The sequence below is a fragment of the Pelodiscus sinensis genome, chromosome 1, assembly GCF_049634645.1.
Source record: "Pelodiscus sinensis isolate JC-2024 chromosome 1, ASM4963464v1, whole genome shotgun sequence".
Lineage (NCBI taxonomy): Eukaryota > Metazoa > Chordata > Testudines > Trionychidae > Pelodiscus > Pelodiscus sinensis.
This window is the reverse complement of record NC_134711.1, coordinates 169,333,543-169,354,559: the sequence shown is the minus strand read 5'-3', so window position 1 is coordinate 169,354,559 and position 21,017 is coordinate 169,333,543. Positions and strand designations below refer to the sequence as shown.

The following is a 21,017-nucleotide window of genomic DNA, read 5'->3' as shown; positions in this document are numbered from 1 at the left end:
GTCAGGCACCCAGCCAGAAAACCAGAAAATACCGGACACTGCACATGTCTGGTATTTTCTGAATTTTTTTACTGGCCAGAGGTCCAAAATACCAGACTGTCCGGTTGAACAACAGACACCTGGCAACCCTAAGCACCCATGACCAATAAAAGTAGTTGTTGTTGTTCAGTTGCAAGTGTAGACTTCATAGAATGGGATTCACTAAAGTTAGAATGCTAAGTGGCCTCTCACCTAAGATAATCGGGTGCCAGTGCTTCTCCATCCCTAATCCCTCTTGTTCATCCACAAGGGACCACTTCAGTAAATAAAGCCTGCGCTCACTTACAAGATCATGTCCCACAGTTAAATCAGGCACAGGAATGCCTATCTTTCCCTGTCCAGTTAGGCTATTGCTCTGAGTTTTAGATGTCAGGAACTTTGCCTGGTATAGCAGCGTACAGGCTCAAGAGGCAGAAACATAAGGACCTGTAAGTACAAAATCTTTAGGCACCTACAGGATTCAGCTGCAGCTGAGCAGAAGGGGGCAGGATTGTGAATACTAGTTCCAACTCTCAGAGCCTTGCAAATCCATGGGAAGCTCTTTATATCTGCAGTTATTCACAGATCATTTTTTGCAGATATGGATGCAAATACATATACAAATTTTGTATCCATGCAGGGCTCTATGGATTCAGGAATTTAGTTCTTTGTGAATCTGACCTAGGTTTCTATAAGGTATTTTTAATTTTATAGTTATGTGATTGGATAATCACCCATCATTATACATAGATGTTTCTTGTTTTATAAATCTATGGTACTAAATACTGAAGCTTTTTTTTGCCCTCAGGAAAGAAAAAACAAACAAACAAGAAAAAATAATTTAGATCTCAAAAAGGAGCCGTCATTTTGAACTTAGTTGATACGTTTGTGTGTGTTATAATCATCCATTTCAGCAGGTGAGTAAGGGCACATCTAAACTACATTCTAATTTTGAAAGAGGATATGCAAATTCCCCTAAAGGGCTGGGGAATTTGCATATCTTCTTCCAATCGTTTTCGAAAGCGGGTCTTTCGAAAGTGAAAGTAGTCTGGACATGTTTTTTTCAGAAAAAAAAACTTTTTTGAAAAACCGCGTAAACCTCCTTTTTTTAGGATGACCATTTTTTTTCGGAAAAGGGTTTGTTTTTTTCCGAACAAAAAATGCGTCCAGACTACTTTCACTTTCGAAAGAGCCACTTCAGAAAAAGCGATCGGAAGGACATATGCAAATTTGTGGGGAATTTGCATCTCCTCTTTTGAAATTAGAACGTAGTCTAGACGTGCCCTTTAGGTATAAACACATCTCCAGTGTTTCAGCTTAACAACAGTAAATTACACAATACAGAAGTGATCTTACAAGAAATACATTTTCAGATGTTTCCATTTCTACCCATCTAGAGCAATATCTGGCTCTCCATGTTGGCAGCATATAATTCTTTTTTGAACTCTTTTTGCATTAACATTAGTAAAAACCATTTAGGCTCAATTTTTTATGGTTTTGCATGTCAAAAATTAAGAGAATGATAGCTTTCTGGTCTGCTTTTTCTATACTTGAGAATAACAGGTGTATTGCACTCCTCAGCCTACATAAGCATATGAAAGCACTTATAATGGAAAGAAGAGCTTACCTCCAGAACGTAAAATAAGCTATTATCTCCCTAACAAAATATGACTTTGTCCCAAAAGCGTTAGTACACTTTGTAATCCATTCCATAACTTTGCTGTGGGATGTAGAGCAGACATTTCAAAGAAATTTTTAAAATGGCATACCTACACTACTAATGATTCACCCTTACCACTGAAAAATTACTTAGCTTGAAAGCAAATATTACAGAGCCCAGATACCAATAGCAACCTTAGAGAGAAAGCATTTGTGAGAGTTGAAAAATGTTATTCATTTTATTTTCACAAGCCACAAGATTGCAACATAACTGTCAAATGGAGCGAGTCTAACATTTTCTTTAGAAAGATTTTTTTTACAAAAATGCTTATTTCTGAAAAGTGAAATTTTCCATAGGAAAATTGAAGTCTTGCAAAAAAAATCAATTTTCCACTGGGAAATTAAAATGGCATTTTCATGGCTGTCCACCTGCAAAGAGTGAAACTGAGAAAAGTTTCCAGGAGGGCTGCCACAGCGAGGTTGCTTAGCCCTTCCATCCCAGTACTGACAGCCAGAGAAGTACAGAATCCAAAGACGCAGCCTTCCCTGGTGCTCAGAGTAGTAGAAAGTTGGGAAACTTAACTCTCAGTTTTACTTTGCACTATCCCTTTTCATAAAAAAAGATTGTGGTTTTGACCTTTAATCCCAGTTCAGAATAGGAATCATTTTCAAAAATACAATATTTTTCTTAGGAATTGATTTTAATTTTTTCCTCTCTAGATCTTTTTCTCCAGCTCTCCTCTCAAGGAGGAGGATGGGATGTGTTGCACATGACAATTCTATCAAACAGAAATGTACAGCCCAGAGTTAGTATACATGACACAGGATTCATTTCCAGCTATGTGTGAATGAGATGCATCTTCTGCAGTATTTAGGGAAGGTAACAGACATGTGGGAATGCAGAGAGACTGGGCGTATGTAGCTCAACACACAAATAATGGGTAGATTAGTGGTGTTTGCTGAGGAATATTGTGAACTGAAAAGTATTCTCAAATGTCATATTTCACACTTACTGTAATTCGTTCATCTTTGTCATCCAGGGGGGAGCCATCTTTTTTCCAGGAGATAGTGGGTTCTGGATGGCCTCTTGGGGGTTGACATTCCATCACAGCAGGTTCACCCACGGCTACCATTACATCTGAAGGGTTCTGTCTGAAGTCATCTCGTAATACTGAAGGAGTGAAGACAAGAAAAGTCAATTCTGGGCACGCTAGCAAAGGCCTTTGGCTTCTAAAGGCCACTTTACCAAGTTATTGTTTTTGTTAGAGCAGTGAGCAATTAAACCATACAATGATTTAGACTGGACTACAAGGGAGCTCCCTGGTGAACCATACGTGTTTCCCCATCACAACAGTCATAGTTAGCCAGAGCCCTATTTGTCTGAGGCTGGTACTTATTTCCTAGATGTGCACAACAGGACGTTCTTGCTAGAGGGCTGTCATCACTGGAATTTACTCTTTCTTATGACCTGCTTAAGTCTGCAACTGGGAGATGTTAAGAACTGTTCAAGTTCTATTCACTCAGTGGGACTACTGCTGGCCTGCATCAATAGCTACATGGCTATGTACTGCTTGGGAGAGTCTACCGGACGCTCAGCAGACCGTCATCAGAAAAGTGGGCATAGAATACAACTCTTCTTGAACTTCTTTTTAGGTATGTGCTAGGTCTAATATAAATTAAATATCTCCAAAAAGGTAGCCCTCTCCATTACCATAAATCCTATCCACACTGGAGAGTATCCGTATTTGGTAAAGGAAGTTTTAAAACTGTTTCCAGTGAACACAGTTTCAGTGTACTTTCCCAAGTCAATGCCACGCAAAAGAACATTAAAACCAAATAACTCTGTATCTTTGACAGGGGATTATTCCATTCTATTTGAAATTATCTGGTGACAGCAGGGGTCAGGATTAGGGATGTTAAATATTGGTTAATTGAATAGTCGAGTAATCTCATGAATTCTTATTGGTTAGTTGACTGTTTTATAGTCCCCAGGAGTGGGGGCAGTAGCCACCGTATCAGAGGCAGCAGTGCAGGGTGTCAAGTGGAAGCTGGTCCATGAGGGGAGTCAGTTTAAAAACCAGCTCCCCTTGTGGACTGGCTGCCTGTTGCCCAGTGCTGCTGCCAAAGGTGGCAGCAGACCCTGTCTAAGGTGGGTCTGAGCTCCCAGACCTAGCATGAGCCAGAACTGAGCCGGGCTGCCTGCCTGCCTTGCTCCTAATACACTTTAAGTGAAAAGCCTCAGCAGGGGTAGGTTCTGGACCCAATGTGAGCCAGAACTGATCTGGGCTACTAGACAACCTGCTAAAAAAATTACTGGCAAGGATGGGGGGAGGTAAATGTGTGCAGTCTATAGCATTAACCTATACGTTTTTGCTTATCAGTTAATAGGTTCATCGACTGTACTATTACATCTCTAGTCAGGATCTCTCTCAAGACAATGCACCGAATACGTGTGTGTGTGTGTGTGTATGAACAGCAGTGCTCACCAAAGTGCTGTATTGTAACTTCCCTGTCTGGTTTCCGAATTAGCATTAATGTAGTCCTCTTCAAACAGGATTGCATTAACGCAAGTTAGGAGGGGAGTTACAATGCAGCACTTTCACACAGACTTCTTTTCACACTCATGCAAGCCAAAATGTGGGCAGTATAGATGAGACCAAACTGGGATCTACAGAAATCCAAGCACCAAACCTATGAATCCCAGCTATGTTTCCATTGGCTTCTATCTAGGACTTCAGTTCTGTGATGTCTTGAATGACTTTATAAAGAGGACAGGATGAATTAATGCTACTTTTTTGCAGCATTTACTAGTCATGTTTTATCCTCTGGCTTTAGGGGGTGTGTGTGAGGGAAAATGAGGGGGAAGACATTCTGATTAAATTGCATCCCTCCTCAGCACTCTCAGGCTGCTCAGATCTTTTAATAAATGGACCTTGATGCCTACATTGGCTAGAGTGAGGAAGGTAAATGAGAAGACTGATCAGATAGCAGCTTCTTCCCTTTGTAGCATGACTAGGAGCGGAAGAGCAAAGAATGCTTAGTGTTTTAAGTTGGCTTTTCAAGTCAAGTTTTGATTGACAATTTGTTTAAAGGAGAAAATAATAAAATGCACTGGCTGAATCTGTTTCATTGTATAGGTTTTACCTAGTCTAGAGATTAGATTCTAAAAATATATTAATATGCTTTTTGTCCCGACTGCACTGATCCGAGAACGTGTACTTGGTCTAAACTGAGAGAACCTTTTCCCATCAGGTTTAGCTAACACAGATATTTTATCTTTGTGGACTTAGAAAGAGTGTCACAATCTTTTACATAGAAATTCACCCAGGTTACATCTATCTGTTTTCAGGGGAATGACAGGTCATTTTTATTACCCTAAATGTCAGTTCAAGAACTGATATGCTAGAGCAGCTTGTTATCTCTCCTCTAACTCCTAATAACATTTATGACGGTGAACTTTAAGTTCAGTTGCTTGCCTGTACTGCCACCTGTTCTCTTTTTTGCCCCCCATAATGCCCGGATTATTTTTATTTGAATTACAAAGCAGTCAGAATGAGGTTACTGAAGGACCAAAATGTCAGCATGCTGTGAAAGCTAAATGTGCATGATGAATCGAATGTGGCAAATATTTTGAAAGCTATTTAGCATATAGTCTTAAAATCTTATGTAATCCCAAACCTTCCATACATACTAGCTGCATAGTGTAATGGACTGGGACTTGCTATTGATTCTGCCAAAGTCAATGAGAATTTTTGCCATTATTGTAATGGGAAATGGATCTGGACCTCTGCCACTTATCATTTAGAACTCATTTCTTTTTCCACTTCTCCAAAGAAGAGAGCATACTGGCAACAGAAGCAAAGAGTTACACAAATTTTTAATGACGCTAACTTAAAACCCTTATTAACAAGAAAGTATAAAAATTCAGAAGAGTTGAGTTGCTTTCTCAAAGTTCAATTAATAAGAACATAAGAATGGCCATATTGGGTTAGTTAGGCCAAAGGTCCATTTAGCCCAGTACTCTGCCTCTGATAGAGCTCAATGTCCCAGAGAGAAAGAATAGAGCAGGCACTTATTGAGTGGTCTATCCTCTGTCACCCATTCTCAGCTTCTGGTGAACAGAGGGGCTAGGGACACCATTTCACTTATCCTGGCTAATAACCATAAGTGTATGTATATATATATAAATCTGAGATGAAAACCTATTACAGTAGACTTCTGATAATCCGGAACCTATGGGACCTAGGTGGTGCCAGATTATTAGATATGCCAGACTATGAGGAGGTATAAACTGGTTATATATATACTGTATACATTATATATATACTGTATACATTATATAAAGTGTTCTTATATAAAGTGTTCTTAACCCTTTTTATTATACATACTGTATACAGTATACTGTAATGTTTTAGTTTTTTTAAGCCTTTTTTTACCCTTTTTGCTCAGTTCAGCTGCTGCCGCTGTTACCTTGTGACTCATTTCTTGCCGAAGCTCACTCACTAGGCTCTTGCCATTTTGATGCCGGACTATCAGGAGTGCCAGACTATTGGATGCCGGACTATTGGAGTTTTACTGTAGATGGAACCTTGTGTGGCTTTTATCACCTTTGAAGAACACACACACACACACACACACACACACACACACACACACACACGCCCCCCCCCCCCCCACACACACACCCCACTCGCTAGCTGTGCTGCTGTCCGGCTATCTGTGCATGCGCAGATAGCCCAAACCTGGCTCTTCCGGGTTGCAATCTACTCACCACAGGCGAGTAGATTGCATTATTTGTCGAGTCCTGTATATATATATAAAATACAGGCCCACTAGTTGTTTTCAAAGTTACAGACTAACACAGCTTCTCCTCTGAAACTTCCTTATTAACTTTCTCCACAATAGTCACAACATTATAGACCTCTATCATATCTCTACTTAGTCATCTCTTTTACAAGATGAAAAGTCTTAATCTTACTAATCTCTCTTCATGCAGAAATGCTATATCACTATATCATTTTTGTTACCCTTTTCTGAACCTTTTCCAATTCCAATGGATCATTTTTCAGATTACATAAGAACTATAAGGAGCTTCTGAGTAAAGAGTCTCTTCTTAATTTCCAAGATTATATCACTAGTATAAAGTGAAGAAATATTTAAAAATATGTGCTGTGAAATAAAAGAAAATCAAGTGAAATGATCTTCATAAACCTTAAGTGCTTCTCAAGTCTGTAGGAGAGCATAAATCTAAGATGAAAACCTTGGATGATACCTTGGATGGTTTTTAGCACCTTTGAAGCAACAAAGAAGTCCAATACATGCCTAATAAAAGCAAATTACTTGAGTAATTTTCTACACTTGTTAGGCTTAGATCTACTTTACAAGTGCAGTACCTTGTCTGTAACTCGAGAACTTTTCACAAATTAACCAACACATAATAAAATACCTTAGAAAGACATCAAAGGTCTAGGCCATAGAAACATCAAAATATTTTTTTTCCATTTGCTATGAATTATTTTGGCTCTAACATTACATAACGAAAAGCTAACAAAAAGTAATCCATTAAAGATTACTTCACAGATAGTAGTCATGTAATTATTTTTGCAGCTGTAAAGAAGATACATACTCCAGTTTTGCTTCAGGCCATAGCAATCTTGCATAAAGTTATAAATTTAAAGATTTCGTCTCCTGCTGAAAAAGCAATTTTTCTTCACTGTCCTTTGTAGTCAAGGGTCACTGTAAATTGAGAATACATTTCCTTTTGAAGAGATATTAGCAGCATACTGTTAGTAACCCCGTACAGTATATGCTTTCAGTTATCAAAGGGTCAAATTTCACCATGTGCATCTCATTTTCCAAGAAAAAAAATCATTAGGAAAACAAATACTGAATTAAAACAGTGAGATAATTTTAATACATTAACATGTAGAATCTTTATGAAAAAAGAACCAAATACCAGAATTTAAGAAATAGTATTGGTGATTTTTCATATTGTACTTCAACTTTTTGTTAAATACAACAATGAAATGACACTGAGGTTGCTTTCTGGACTACAGATAGCCAAAAGCAAATGAAACAATATGCTAATGGTTCCCAATCATAGCCCAATCTTCAAAATAACTTTTGTCTTCCCAGAGCTAGAGCAGTGTTTCTGAAAGCAGTGGTACCTACACGGTCCATAGCCATGGAGTCTTGCGGCTCACATTGACACTTGTTCACCCTTTCCAGCCAAGGGGAGCTGCAGACCTGTTAGGTAAACAAAGTGGTGTAGGTCTGCAAGCGGCTTTCCCAAAGCAGGACCATGGCCCACTTTGAGGAACACGGAGCTAGAGCTAGCAGCCTTTACTGGTGTGTTTAACCAATGTCCCATGGCACAATCATATTTCATCATCCAGTGGTCAATGCTGGGTAGCATCCCCCTTCATTTAAAGCAGTGGTGGGCAAGAGAGCCTCTATGGACTCGATCTGGCCCTCCAACAGGGTTGATCTGGCCTGTAGATGCCATGCTGTTCCCCCGACCCCAATCCACTAAGAGCCTGGGGATGGAGAAGCATGGGAAGTCTCCTCCCCCCTCCAAGGGTGTGGGCACTTTGAGGGAACCGCCAACTATTCAGAACAGCTGATGGTTCTTTCTGGGTTTGGGGCGGGGGGAGACAAAGGCCAAGACTTCACACTCTCCTCCACCCCTAGGCCAATCAGGGTCTGTGGGCAGGGGAGCACGGAAGTGTCCTGGACACATCCTTCACCCTGAGGCCCCACTCCTTCCAGGGTATCCTGGGGCCACTTCAAAAATTTGTGAAATGGCCCCTCTTCTAAAATTATTGCCCACCCTTCATTTACAGTGTGATATTCCCTTTGAATATGATTTTTTGAGCTAACCATAACTATATTTTTAAACTAATATGAAATATGTTGATGATTATATATGCATTGTGACCATTTAAAAAGCCGAAACAAATATTTCTGCCCTTGTAACAATTCACAGTTATCCAGTTGAAGAAAATAATGAAAAGAAACTAAGGTCAAGTAAGGTCAAAGAACAAAAAGTAACTTACAGCTTCATAGAAAACCACTTAACTGCAAACAAAGGACAACATCTGTGGCTGGCAGGTATAAAATCTCCCCAACCTCATGATTATTCTGCTAACATAAGATGCAGCCTTCTTAGGTCACTGGCCAATAAATAGGCTCTTTCATTAGAGCTACTCTGACCATCCAGAGGACCAGAATGAACCATCCAATGTGGACTTCTCCTCCCTCACCCCACCAACAAAGAGTCAGGCAGTATTTGGAACAGATACAAGGAAATGGGAGGTGTGATCTTTCAGGAATGCTACTTGGTACACAAGTCCTCATAGCAAAAAAATCTCCTAACAACTACAATAAAATTTTTTAATTATTACACCTGTTTCAAGGTGGACACTAAAAGGCATTTCCTTATATTCTGGCATAATCCACAATTTGATTTTAAATGATGAACATATAAATTATAATTGATGTTCCTGATTAATATATATCTGCTTTCCTTGTAAAATCATCATCCTATGCTACAAAAATAAAAGTCTGCTTTAGATTATTTAATCATATGGCAATTTGACATGGAAAGTTTCTCTTCACTATAATAACTGGTCACTGCCTTACAAATGTTTTTGAAAAGAAACAGATCACAGCTAACAAGCAAGTTTCCTCAGCTCGAACAAAAATGTCCTAACAGAAATTTCATTATGACCAAGAATTACAATTGTAAATACAGTATGCACTACACTGCATTGTGTTAACATGACTTTTTTATAAAGCTTGCGGTAGTATGAATTCAGTTTTTAAAGTCTTTATTTGTTTATTCTTGTAATATTAAAAACAATGCTTTGGTTTATATTTTCTTGTATAATGGGCTATACGAGTGGCCCTGTATGAGTTGCCCTTTTCATCTCAGTGGGCTACAAGATTGTTGTCACAAGACACTTTCCCAAGGCAGGGCAATTTTGTCTGGAAATGGATGATAGGAGAGGAATCATGTGAGGATAACCTGTTGTGTTCCCTCCCTTTGGGGCATCTGGTATTGGCCACTGTCACCAGGCAAGATACTGGGCTAGATGGACCGTTAGTCGAACCCTGTATGGCTGTTCTTTGTTTTTATGTTCTTACACTGCTAGAATTTGGAGTGGAGGGGGGGAGAGGTGTTGACTGAACTATAGCAGCACTTTGATTGGATGCTGAGGGAGTGCACAGCCCTCATAGTCAATGTGTGAAATCAGCATACACCTCACTTCATGTACATGCCACTTTAATAATACCAGTAGGAAAAATACCTGCCCAGGAGGAAACCAGTGGAATCTGTCAACCCTGCATGTAAGCAACAGTAAACAAAATGCCTCTGGGCCACACCCAGAACCCTGATGCAGCCCACAGGCCACCCATTACTGAACTAGATCATATCTTTTAGACAGAATGTTGATTTAAAAAACTCGAGGAAAAATGAACCATATTACCTGGTAATCTGTTCCCATGGCTAATTATCCTCACTGTTACAAATGTGCATCTTATTTGCAGTTTTCTGACCTCAACTTCCAAGCAGTTGGAAGTTGGACTAAAGAGCTCTTTATTAATGTAGTAAAATGAGAGCCTGAAACATAAGCCCATGTATCACAGGTCTGGTGTAAGGTCTAGGCCACAGTGGTGAAGACTTTGTTAATACAGGCAGTCCCCGGGTTACGTACAAGATAGGGACTGTAGGTTTGTTCTTAAGTTGAATTTGTATGTAAGTCGGAACTGGTACATATTTTGGGGGGGGGGGGAGACGGGGAGCTGGAGTTAGGTGGAAAAGACCCTGATTCTCATACAACTTCCTTATTCTAAGAAAAAAACATACTGTTTTGATATGAAGGTTTTTTTGGTTAATATTTTAATTAAAAATTGATCATAAGTTTCAGTGTTTCATGCTACAACCAAATCTTCCTTTTGGGGTACCTGAAAGATCCCAGTTATTCATTTAATAGTCAGAATCTTTGTTTTTTATAACTAAAAAAAGTTTATTCAATGCATATTACTGTTCCAAATAGAATTTGCTACAGATGGTTCAGTGAAATGGGTATTAAGTGTAATCAATAGTCATTGGAGAGCACAGTGAAATATTGATACAATCAAAGCTGTTGTATTCTGCTGAGCAAAAAATGGAAATCCCTTCCTGTGAAGTGTGTGTGTGAATTTATCCACAGGATTAATTTAAAAGAAAAATTCTGTGTTGGGAACAGGAGTTTAGCCACAGGTGGGTCCTCATTGTCCACTCACCCACTTTGCAACCAGACCCATCCCCTCGGGGCTTACCCTGCTCCGCTCCAGCCAGGGTGTGGGGTTGGGGCTTATCCCCTCTTCCCTTCTGTCCTGTTCCTCCCCATTCTTGCCCACCCACACCACTGGGTAATTTTTCAGCTTTACCTCTGCCAGGCTGGAAGGGACTTGTTAATTTCACGTGATGCTAACAAGATACTTGCAGCTCTAGTGCTGAAGAGGGAAAGAGCTCTTGCTCCCAAGGTGGGGACTGTAACACAATGGGTCTCACTGCCTGCTGCTCCTGCTGTTCCCTAGGAAATTAATTTTTCCACTCTGGGGTGCCCCCTTTTGGCTGGTGTCTTGTTCCCTCCAGCAGATCCGCGTCCTCCGCAGCGAGAAAAGCCGCTCCGCGTCTTCCTGGTCTGCTGGGGGAGGGGGGGGGCCCTAGCTCCGCATCTCCCTGGTCTGCTGGGGGAAGCGCCCCCCGCGCCACTGGAGGTGGCGACAGTGGGGGAGGCACCCCACACTAGCTGCACCCTCCCCCCCATTTGTAACTAGGGATCCAACGTAAGTCGGATTGATGTAACCCGGGGACTGCCTGTATAGAACAAAGTTAAGCTATGAGCAAGATGCTGCCCACAGAAGTTGGCAAGAACAGGGCTGATATTACAGAAACACTGATACTTGAGAATTATTAAGTACAGGCTAGAAACATATGCCAGAGAAGTTATAATAGAACACCTTGTGAAGAAACATCTTGGAACCAATATACTCCCTACAAATAACAGACATACCAATCCAGGTTCAGAACAAGGTTTAAATGGACAGCATGACAGTACAAGGAATTGAAATGGTATCTAGGTAACGTTAGAAGGTAGAAACCCCATATGTCAGGAGTAACTAGTTTGTACCTATGTACAAACATGAACCCCAAGAAAGTTGTCTTTTTCCAGCCTAAGGGATAGTGAGACCTTTTCACTAACTGAGCTGATTCCACTGTCATGGGGTACATATGCCTAGTGGTTCAGTAGAGTCTAAGGACAGGCTGAACCTCTCTAAACCAGGACTCTTGACCAGAGAATACCAATTGCCGGCTGGGGACAGGAGCCCTGAGGGGGCTGGGAGCCCAATTGGGCTGGTTACAGTAGGGCAAGAGGCTGGGAGCCCTGCTGTGGGAGTCTGGCTAGGATGGAGGCAGGCTGGCTGGAGTAGGCTCTGACTGGAAGCACAGTCAGCAGGACTGTGGACTGACATGGTTGGCCCAGGAGCCCAGCACAGTGGCAGTGGGGCCAGTGGCAGGTGAGGAAGACCTGTCAGGAAGGCCAGCAGCTGGGCAAGGAGCATACACAGGCTGGATGGCTGGGGGCAGAGGGGTTAGAAATAATCTCCCTGGTCCAGCAAAATCCCTTGTTTAGGAATCGTCAGGTCCCAAGGGTGTTGGACCAGGAAGATCCAACCTGTACTACACTTAATTTAACAATGAATCTGGCCTGGTGCCTTCAATCTTTTTTTTTCCTGGTGTTTGGGGTCTCTCTTGGAGTCTGCTGTGCTGACTATTTGTGCAAAGTCCACACGACACATAGAGGGGCCAAGCATGCATCTGAATGGACATCATTGGACAGAGCAAAAGACCGGTCAGGACACCACACTGGTAACTTTTGACAACCACAACTAGCAGATTTCTGGTAAAAGTATGTTTTCCAGACCACACACCTTCTTTAAAACCACTCCACACTTCAGAAAGGAGGTTGCAAAACTGGATGCCAGAATTCCATCACTGGTCTCGCTAATACCACCTACTGAGATAGTATCAGCTGTATATTCATATAAGGATTGTGGTAGTCCTTTTTGCCACATCGCTGCATTAGGAGCTTACATTCAGTTTGTTTGCAAAATCATTTCTCTTTTGGCAAGAGAATGCACCTTCTTTGGCTACAGAATATCAGTTTTTAAACTAATGCTCATATCATCAGACTTCAAGTTTTTAAAAACAAGCATCTGACTGGTATTTGGACATATTCTTATTGTGAATTAGAAATATAATTTCTGCCAGCAGCAGGGTCGGCACCAGATCACCGTATAATCTTACTGTTTTATTTAAAGACTAGTCTTCAGGCTAACGAAGTCAAAGCTGAAACAAACAGCAGCAGCAAAAAACCACCATATTAATTTTTCAACTCTGCCACCACAATGAACAACCAACTCAGTTTAAAGAGTCATAAGCAAGAGTGGTGCCTCAGTGGAAAGAATTATAGGGTTAATGAATAAAAGAAGAGTTTCAAATAGAACTCTTTATTTTCTTTTTAATTTGATACTGAATGAACTTAGGAGTTGTCTTCTATAATTACATCCTTTTCCACTCCAGCCTTTCATATAACATACAATGTTTTATTTTTAAACTTTAAATTACACCTCGTTAAAATTCTGGTGGACATTATAATGTGCATATAGTAAGATCACTTATTTTCTTAAAATGCCAGTAGTTTTTTTTAAGTCTTTGCAGACCTAAGTGTTATGCTTCTATGTACTATATTATTTCAGCTTTTTTATATACATAGTTTTGGGGAAAATGGTACAATAGCTTTAATTGCTACTCACTTGAGAAATGTACCTACTTGCCAATTATTCAACAAAAGAATAAATTTTCTTTACAGTGCAGCTCAAGCAACAAGTTTGTGGTTTAGCATACAAAAGTACTTGGCTCTAGTATTAGTTAACCCTATACTCAAACAAAATGGAATCCAAATTGGGCAAATTCTCCTTAGAGCTTTGGTGAAATGTACTTAAAGAACAATGTGAAAACTCAAAATATTTAAGTGTCTTTTATGAGCAAAGTATGATATTAGTACATATATATTTTTGGACAACCTAGCAGAACCCAACAAAATTATTTATAAATCAGATTTTGGGGTGGCCAGTTTAAAACACCATAAAGAGACCAGCTTTTCAAATGATGCGGGTTTTATAAATTTATGAAAATCAGACTTCTTAAGGGTGACTCAAAGTCAGGTGACTCAAAGCAGGCACTCCAAAACTGAGACATCCAGAATCACTACTCTTAAGAATACAAACCATATTATTAACTGTTTTTAACAAACATCAGTACTGTTCACTGTTACCATAACTAGGACACCATTTCAAATTAATAAAATTATTTCTTATTTTAATCACAGAGTAAAAACATGCTTAAGTATTGGCAAATCTTGCCTTTTATTCAGGGGCCATGATAGCTGTCAAATTCTTCATTTCAACAGAAGTAGAAAACAGTACTAAGAATACTGTTGATGGTTAATATAGAATAATGGTAAAGGAACACAACGATTATTACTAAACTAACTTTAATTATTATTAAACTAACTGTAGCATTACATAAAGAATGTCCTAAAGAAACAAGTGAGAAGGAGTCAGCACACTTGCTAAATTAAAATATATCTTGTCTATGCCATAATAGAACACCAAACCCCCAAATACTCTGAACTACACACTTTAAAATAATATCCAGAGAGGAACTTTTGTAAGATTCTCGGGAGAAGGCTCCAACTGATGGAGACTAAACACAGTAATACCTAGTCACCAATAGTTCACTCTGGTCTTAAATATTACTTTATCACAGAGGCTTTTGAGTTTGCCCAATAAATTCTTGGAAAAATAAAATGATGCTATCCCAATAGAGGGGAATAAAAATGTTTAAATTAATTTGATGATTAATTGGGAGCCAATTTAAGTGGCCCAGAATGAGAAGTGATATACGGAACAGATATAGCTCCTGCAAGAAATATAACTGATGTGCTAGAAAAGACATATTGTAATGGCGAGACCCTATCTATGATCCACAAAGGGATCTCTGATATCGAGTTCTTTACTAACTGTTAGACACCTTAGACTATTATCAAAGTGGGAAGAGAGAAAGAGGCCACACTGCAAAGCAGTTTATATAACTGCAGGCAGCTCCAGTCTTGTCCTCTCCACACGATGGCTATGAGGCTACCCGAGGTGAGGAGTAAAGAGAAATGCCACCAAACCTGGTTCTATGAGTAAGGAGCTACTTCTGCATGAGAAAGATGAGAGGATGAGGGCCCCCAACAGAAACCCTATCATACATACTATTAAGGAAAAGGAAAAGATCTCTTAGAACAAATGAAAGAAAATAATAGTATCAATGCCACTCAGAAAGAGGGAAAATAAGGATTATCTGGCATATAGCTTGAGTTATTTTGTTTGTAAATTAGTAGTACAAGCAAGTGTTCTACTTATTAACAAATATTTGTGTTTATCCATTTATCCTGATGGAGCCGAAAGCGCTACACAGAATTATATTTAAAACAAATAACCTTACATTAAAATCATGTTATAAAAATGTACATTCAAGCATTCATAAGCAAGGAGATGACAAAATTAATATTTCATTGGGCAACCCTAACTGCCCCCGTGTGCATATGCATTAGGATATCATACTATGACCACCTATGCCTGAGCACTGAATACCTTCACAATTTTTTTTTTCAATCTGAGGCCATTATAGCCTTTACTTACGTTCAGGCTATGTCTACACTGGCCAGTCTTGAGCAAGAACATATGCAAATAAGGCGCAGCAATGAATATCGCTGTGCCTCATTTGCATACTTAATAAGCCATCATTTTTGCACAAGGGACTTTTGCACAAGAAGGATCAGTCTATACCGCTCCTTCTTGCACAAAAAAACCCTCTAGCGCAAGAGCCGTTCTGCCACTTATTGTCAGGCAGAATGGCTCTTGCACAAGAAGGGGTTTTTACACAAGAAGGAGCAGTGCTCCTTCTTGCGCAAAAACCCATTGCGCAAAATGGCGGCTCATTAAGTATGCAAATGAGGAACGGTGATATTCATCTCTGCGCCTCATTTGCATATGTTTTTGCATAAGACTGGCCAGTGTAGACATAGTCTGAGTGTGCAAATTTCAGTTGTTTATCATTCCAAACAAGTACAAGACAGTTTATATCATCATGCTATAATAGCACTTTTTCTAAAAGAAGATTGTTTCCATACTCTATTTTAACTCTATCTTCATTCTGGTGCTAAAGCTGCCCAAATGTACTACATTATTTTAATAAAATGGAGAACGTATATTTTCACTAGCATACTCATATACCTAAAACACTTTTGCTCAACCTTTCACCATGTCACCTTTAGGCAAAGACCAAGCTTGAAATGTCAATCAACAAGTGGAAGCTTTAGAAAGTCACAGAAATGGCTTGTCTGAAACACTCCACCATGTCCATGACAGAGCTAAGACTAGCATTCAGAAGTTCTTGGCATCTAGTACTATGGTCAGACCACACTACTCAAAAATGTTGCTGAACTGCTACTTTCTCATTTTAAAAGTTTAGTCTATTACAGAGAACTAATAATCCCACTAACATTGGCTGCTCACCACAGCTGCAGACTATTTTAGAGGAAAATATTTAAGTTCTAAAACAGAATTTTAGCTCACTTATAAACAAGAAAGCTCAATCACTGTATTATTTTGATTTTTGTCTTCTAAGCTAATAAAAATACATTAACAATGAATGGCCAAAAAAAATCCTTCTGAGAAAATAATTAAATTAATTTGGCTCAAAGTCATGTGCTTTTTCAACTGTTTTATACCAAGTTTAGAAAAAAACAATTTGTCAAATTTATTTTATTTGCTGGTTTACAAAATAGTCAAAGATAATCTAACATGCATATACATGTACTATAGAGATAGGCGATCTATGAAATTATTATAGTCCAAACCCACAAATTTTTGGGGGAAAATTTATTATGCTAAGGACACAGAGCTAGACAGAGGCTTTAGAGAAAATGGCAGACATGTCTTTTATGGGCTTCAGAATTTAGCCAGAATAATTGTGCTAGAGAAAATAAAGTCTTCATATAAGTTCAGAGTTAAATTCCATATGGTCCAGGAGAATGCTCCACTCAAACGTTTTCCTGGGTATGAATCACTGGCATTTGAATATAAAGAAATAATGCTCAATCTGATTAATTTTATTTAGTATTGTTCAAAATTTGAAAAATCTGTAGCTATCTTCATGATTTATGACAGAAACCCTCAACTTTTACTCAATCATCTTGAAAGGCGATTAAATGGAGGCATTACTAATTATAAAGATCAGTGTATCATATTGTAAACAAGCAATATGCATAAACAAGAAACTGTGTTATGATGCATTTCACATTACCAAACTCACCATGTCTGAATTTAGAATTATAATCTGCTCAAATTTATATCATTTGGTTAATGGTACAGGACAATAAAATCATGAGGAAAAATTCTATTCCAGCTGGATGTTTATTCTGGCTCCCATTGCTGTGAAATATTCTGAGGCAAATCACCAATCGATCAGTATGCTAATATTTAATGATCCACAAATGCTACTGAAGACAACTAAATAGGCAGTATTGCTATTAGCACAAGACTCCTTATTCTAAGCAGAGGAGCAGAATGAATTTTGGATTATGCTGTGTAATAAAATAGCAGTGAACTGTCTGATCCAGAATTAATAAATGGAAATACAAAGAAGTGCTCAGCATGAATACAAACATACATGCAGATGCCCAGATTTCATTACTGAAGATTTTAATTTTGATTTGCTATTTATTATTTGCAGTAATTTTGATTTATTGTTTATATTATGTTGGCTTCATTGTCTTCAAAGTCTGTATTTTCATTAGTATTTTAATAGATACAGAGAATTAAGATGCATAACTTCAATGTTTGCTAAAGATACCATCTTTCATAACAGTAACAAAAGAGAAGCTGGCTTGCATTGTTGTTCAACCATGAGACACATCTTATTACGAATATAGCATTCTACATCTGCTGTCATCAGCAAGTTAAATACAGGCAGTCCCCGGGTTACGTACAAGATAGGGACTGTAGGTTTGTTCTTAAGTTGAATCTGTATGTAAGTCGGAACTGGCGTCCAGATTCAGCTGCTGCTGAAGTTAAGAACCCCAAGCATCCCCAAGTCAGCTGCTGCTGAAACTGATCAGGGGCTGGTTCCAGGAAGCCTGGGGCAGATTTAAAGTCCCAGACACAGTTTTGGTAAAGCACCTGATAGCACGGAACCAGTTTAACTCCCCCTTGTTAAACACTAGTTTGGTTGCAATCAGCAGAAGAATATGAGCTGGATTCTCCTTCCTAGTACAAGCAGGACTGCAGTGAGGACCGGATGCTCCCCATCAGGATCACACAACTCTGGAATTCACTTAGGGTATGTCTACACTACCCCGCTAGTTCGAACTAGTGGGGGTAATGTAGTCATCCGCACTTGCAAATGAAACCCGGGATTTGAATTTCCCGGGCTTCATTTGCATGAAGCCGGCCGGCGCCATTTTTAAATGCCAGCTAGTTCGGACTCCTTGCCGCGCGGATACACGTGGCACGGACTAGCTAGTTCGGATTAGATTTCCTAATCCGAACTAGCTGTACGCCTCGTTCCTACCTGGCTAAACATAAATGTGCAGAGGGATAAGATAAATGAGTGCCCTATACCTGCACAAACCATAATCCTGGTATTTAAGTTTTTTGTATACTGTAAAAAACCCTTTTCCATGATATTTCCTAGTAGTCAAAAAAGTGTGATTAATGCAATGATACCTTTTTGTAAAGCACTTTGAAATGTATTGATAAAAAGTGCTATCCTCACCCTCATGTCATCTTTCACATTCAAATCTCCATTTTCCTACTGTCTTCTCTTGCAAACTATCTAATCAGTTATTCTGCTTGGACTGTATGCATACTGCCAGCATTTGTATTTATTTTCCAGACAGCATATTCTGTAAATCTGAGTATTTAGTGGATTCTCTGTTTTATGCATAACAACATCAGTTCTAGCAATTAGCTCAGCAGAAATAACATTCACACAAAAAAACCCTGAGCTCCAATGGGTATAGAAACATACAACAATGGTCCTTGAACATAAGTTTCACTTTTTGTATTAAAAACCTTGGGGAAAATGAAGTATTCATTTGCATATCGGATTCAAAAACATAAGGGAAAATTTTTACTGCTAAACAAGAGGGCTTGGCTGTAGCTCTTTCCTTGAATGAGATTGATTGTCCACTTCCAATGCTTCACAATTACAAGTGATTGCTGAGAATCTTTCCTGAATTTTCAGTCTGAGAACTTAGAGCTAATTGCTATAATATATTTCTCTCTGGAGAGCTCTTAACGTTTACAGATGAATTATAAACAGTCTAAAATTACTAATTTTTCTTTTTCCACTTCAACATTTTCCTTCCCAATGAATGAAATGCAGGTCTGAGATTCTGATTATTCACATTAAAAATGAAATAAGTAGCATGTATATTTTTAAAAGCCAAAATGTTAAAGCTCAATTCTCCAACTATTTATGCATATTGTAATTGTTTTCTCTATATTATTTTTCTGTGCTGGAATAAAGAACAGCAGCCCAGCCACACTGTTATATATAGACCATTTATTGCACTACCCAACCAATTTATCTAAAAACAGTATCACTAAGAAGTTCAAAAAAGTGCAATTCAAAGAAACCCCAACAATAACAACAACAAAATGTGATTGCTTCTGCCAACAAATGAAAATCAATAATATCATCAGTTCCAATTCTTGTATGCCAAACACTTGGCTTCACCATATCTCTGTGTATAGTTTCAGTCTAATATTGTGTAACGTAAAATAATATATTTTACATTAGACAATATTATACTGATTCTGTTCATGTTAAAAAGTAATGAAAGATTTAAAATGGTAGTTCTACTTGTGCTCTTAAAAAAAATCTTAACCAGAAAATTCCATCAGTTATCATAGCAGCAACAGGATTTTATATGTACATCTTTTTGGGCACAGCCCATTATCCAAATATCTGGAGATTTAATTTACAGAGGACACTTACCTTAACAGAAGCCCAGTGATACATAATCAAAAAACAACCTTGGTATAAACAATGGAAATGCACATTGTTCACAAACAGTATAAATAATTAAAGGTTTTCAGAACTGAAGTTAATCTACATACCATTTGAAACACACACAACCTGGAATTTAGACTGAATAATAAAAACTAGAGGAAAATATGGATAATAAAAAGCTATACTTTCTGCATGGGAATACATTTAGTTTGGCAATACTAATAATAAGCAATAGAATGGAAGTAACTGTCAAGGAAATCCTATTACCTGCATATATTTGTATGATTTCTTTTCATTAGAAGCTAGGGGAATTTTCACTAGTGTGATTGGAAAATTAATCTGCCAGCTCCATCAGTTTCTATCTCATTAGCTCCTCAGTCCTTTGAAGCTCTATTGTTTGATGTGGCATTATTTGCACACAGATTGAAACATTCTGATTTGCTAGTATTTGAAGTGGGTGGTGTTCTTTTAGTCCCCATTGCCCCAGAAGCCATACCTTTTCTTCCCAGATGAAGTCTCAGCAGCCTGCTTCAAAGGGAAAAAAATATTCACATGGTATCTTAACCTCTCCTTTGAAACTGAATCTCTACATCCAGTATCATCTAGCAAGGCTAATTGCATAGTATGCAAGGAAATTGTTATTATTTCAGTCTAATCACAGAGAAATGATGAAAGCCGAGACACTGTTGTAACAAGCTACACATAATAGATAGCACTGCAAACAAATCAGCACAGGTGACAATTTACACAGGTAACAACATGAGACTTCGGACACTATCTTTGTAACTTCAAAAATTACACTCTAATATCAGCTTTCCTTGAGAAGAAATTTTAGGAGGAAAAAAATCTATCGATAAGATTATGAAGAAGATATCTGATTTCATGGCTAGAAGTCATTGTATATCTTTTATCTTCATTAAACAAAGACATTTTAAATTCACTTTTGCTCTTTATGTACTTTACATATCAATGTACAGCAAGTTCACATTTACTTTGTTACATTAGATCAGTTTTACAACCTAAAAGGACCAGAAAATATGAAAAGCAAATGAAAAACCAATAGGTGAACTGTAAAAGGGAAAATGCATAGATAAGAAGTTATTTTTCCTATTAACTATTGATATTTGAGATTGTCTGATCATCTAGAGCATAAGGTCAC

The 21,017-nt window shown here is 38.5% G+C and overlaps 1 protein-coding gene across 3 annotated transcripts in view; it reads right to left on the bottom strand.

Moving 5' to 3' along the window:
• Nucleotides 1-21,017, bottom strand: part of ROBO1 (roundabout guidance receptor 1) — a 1,035,646-nt gene that overhangs the window by 169,834 nt on the left and 844,795 nt on the right. For all 3 annotated transcript variants that reach the window (XM_006136943.4, XM_075909735.1, XM_075909745.1), the window contains exon 5: nt 2,691-2,848. In XM_006136943.4, the coding sequence (XP_006137005.1) occupies nt 2,691-2,848 (158 nt within the window). The remainder of the gene's footprint in view (nt 1-2,690; nt 2,849-21,017) is intronic.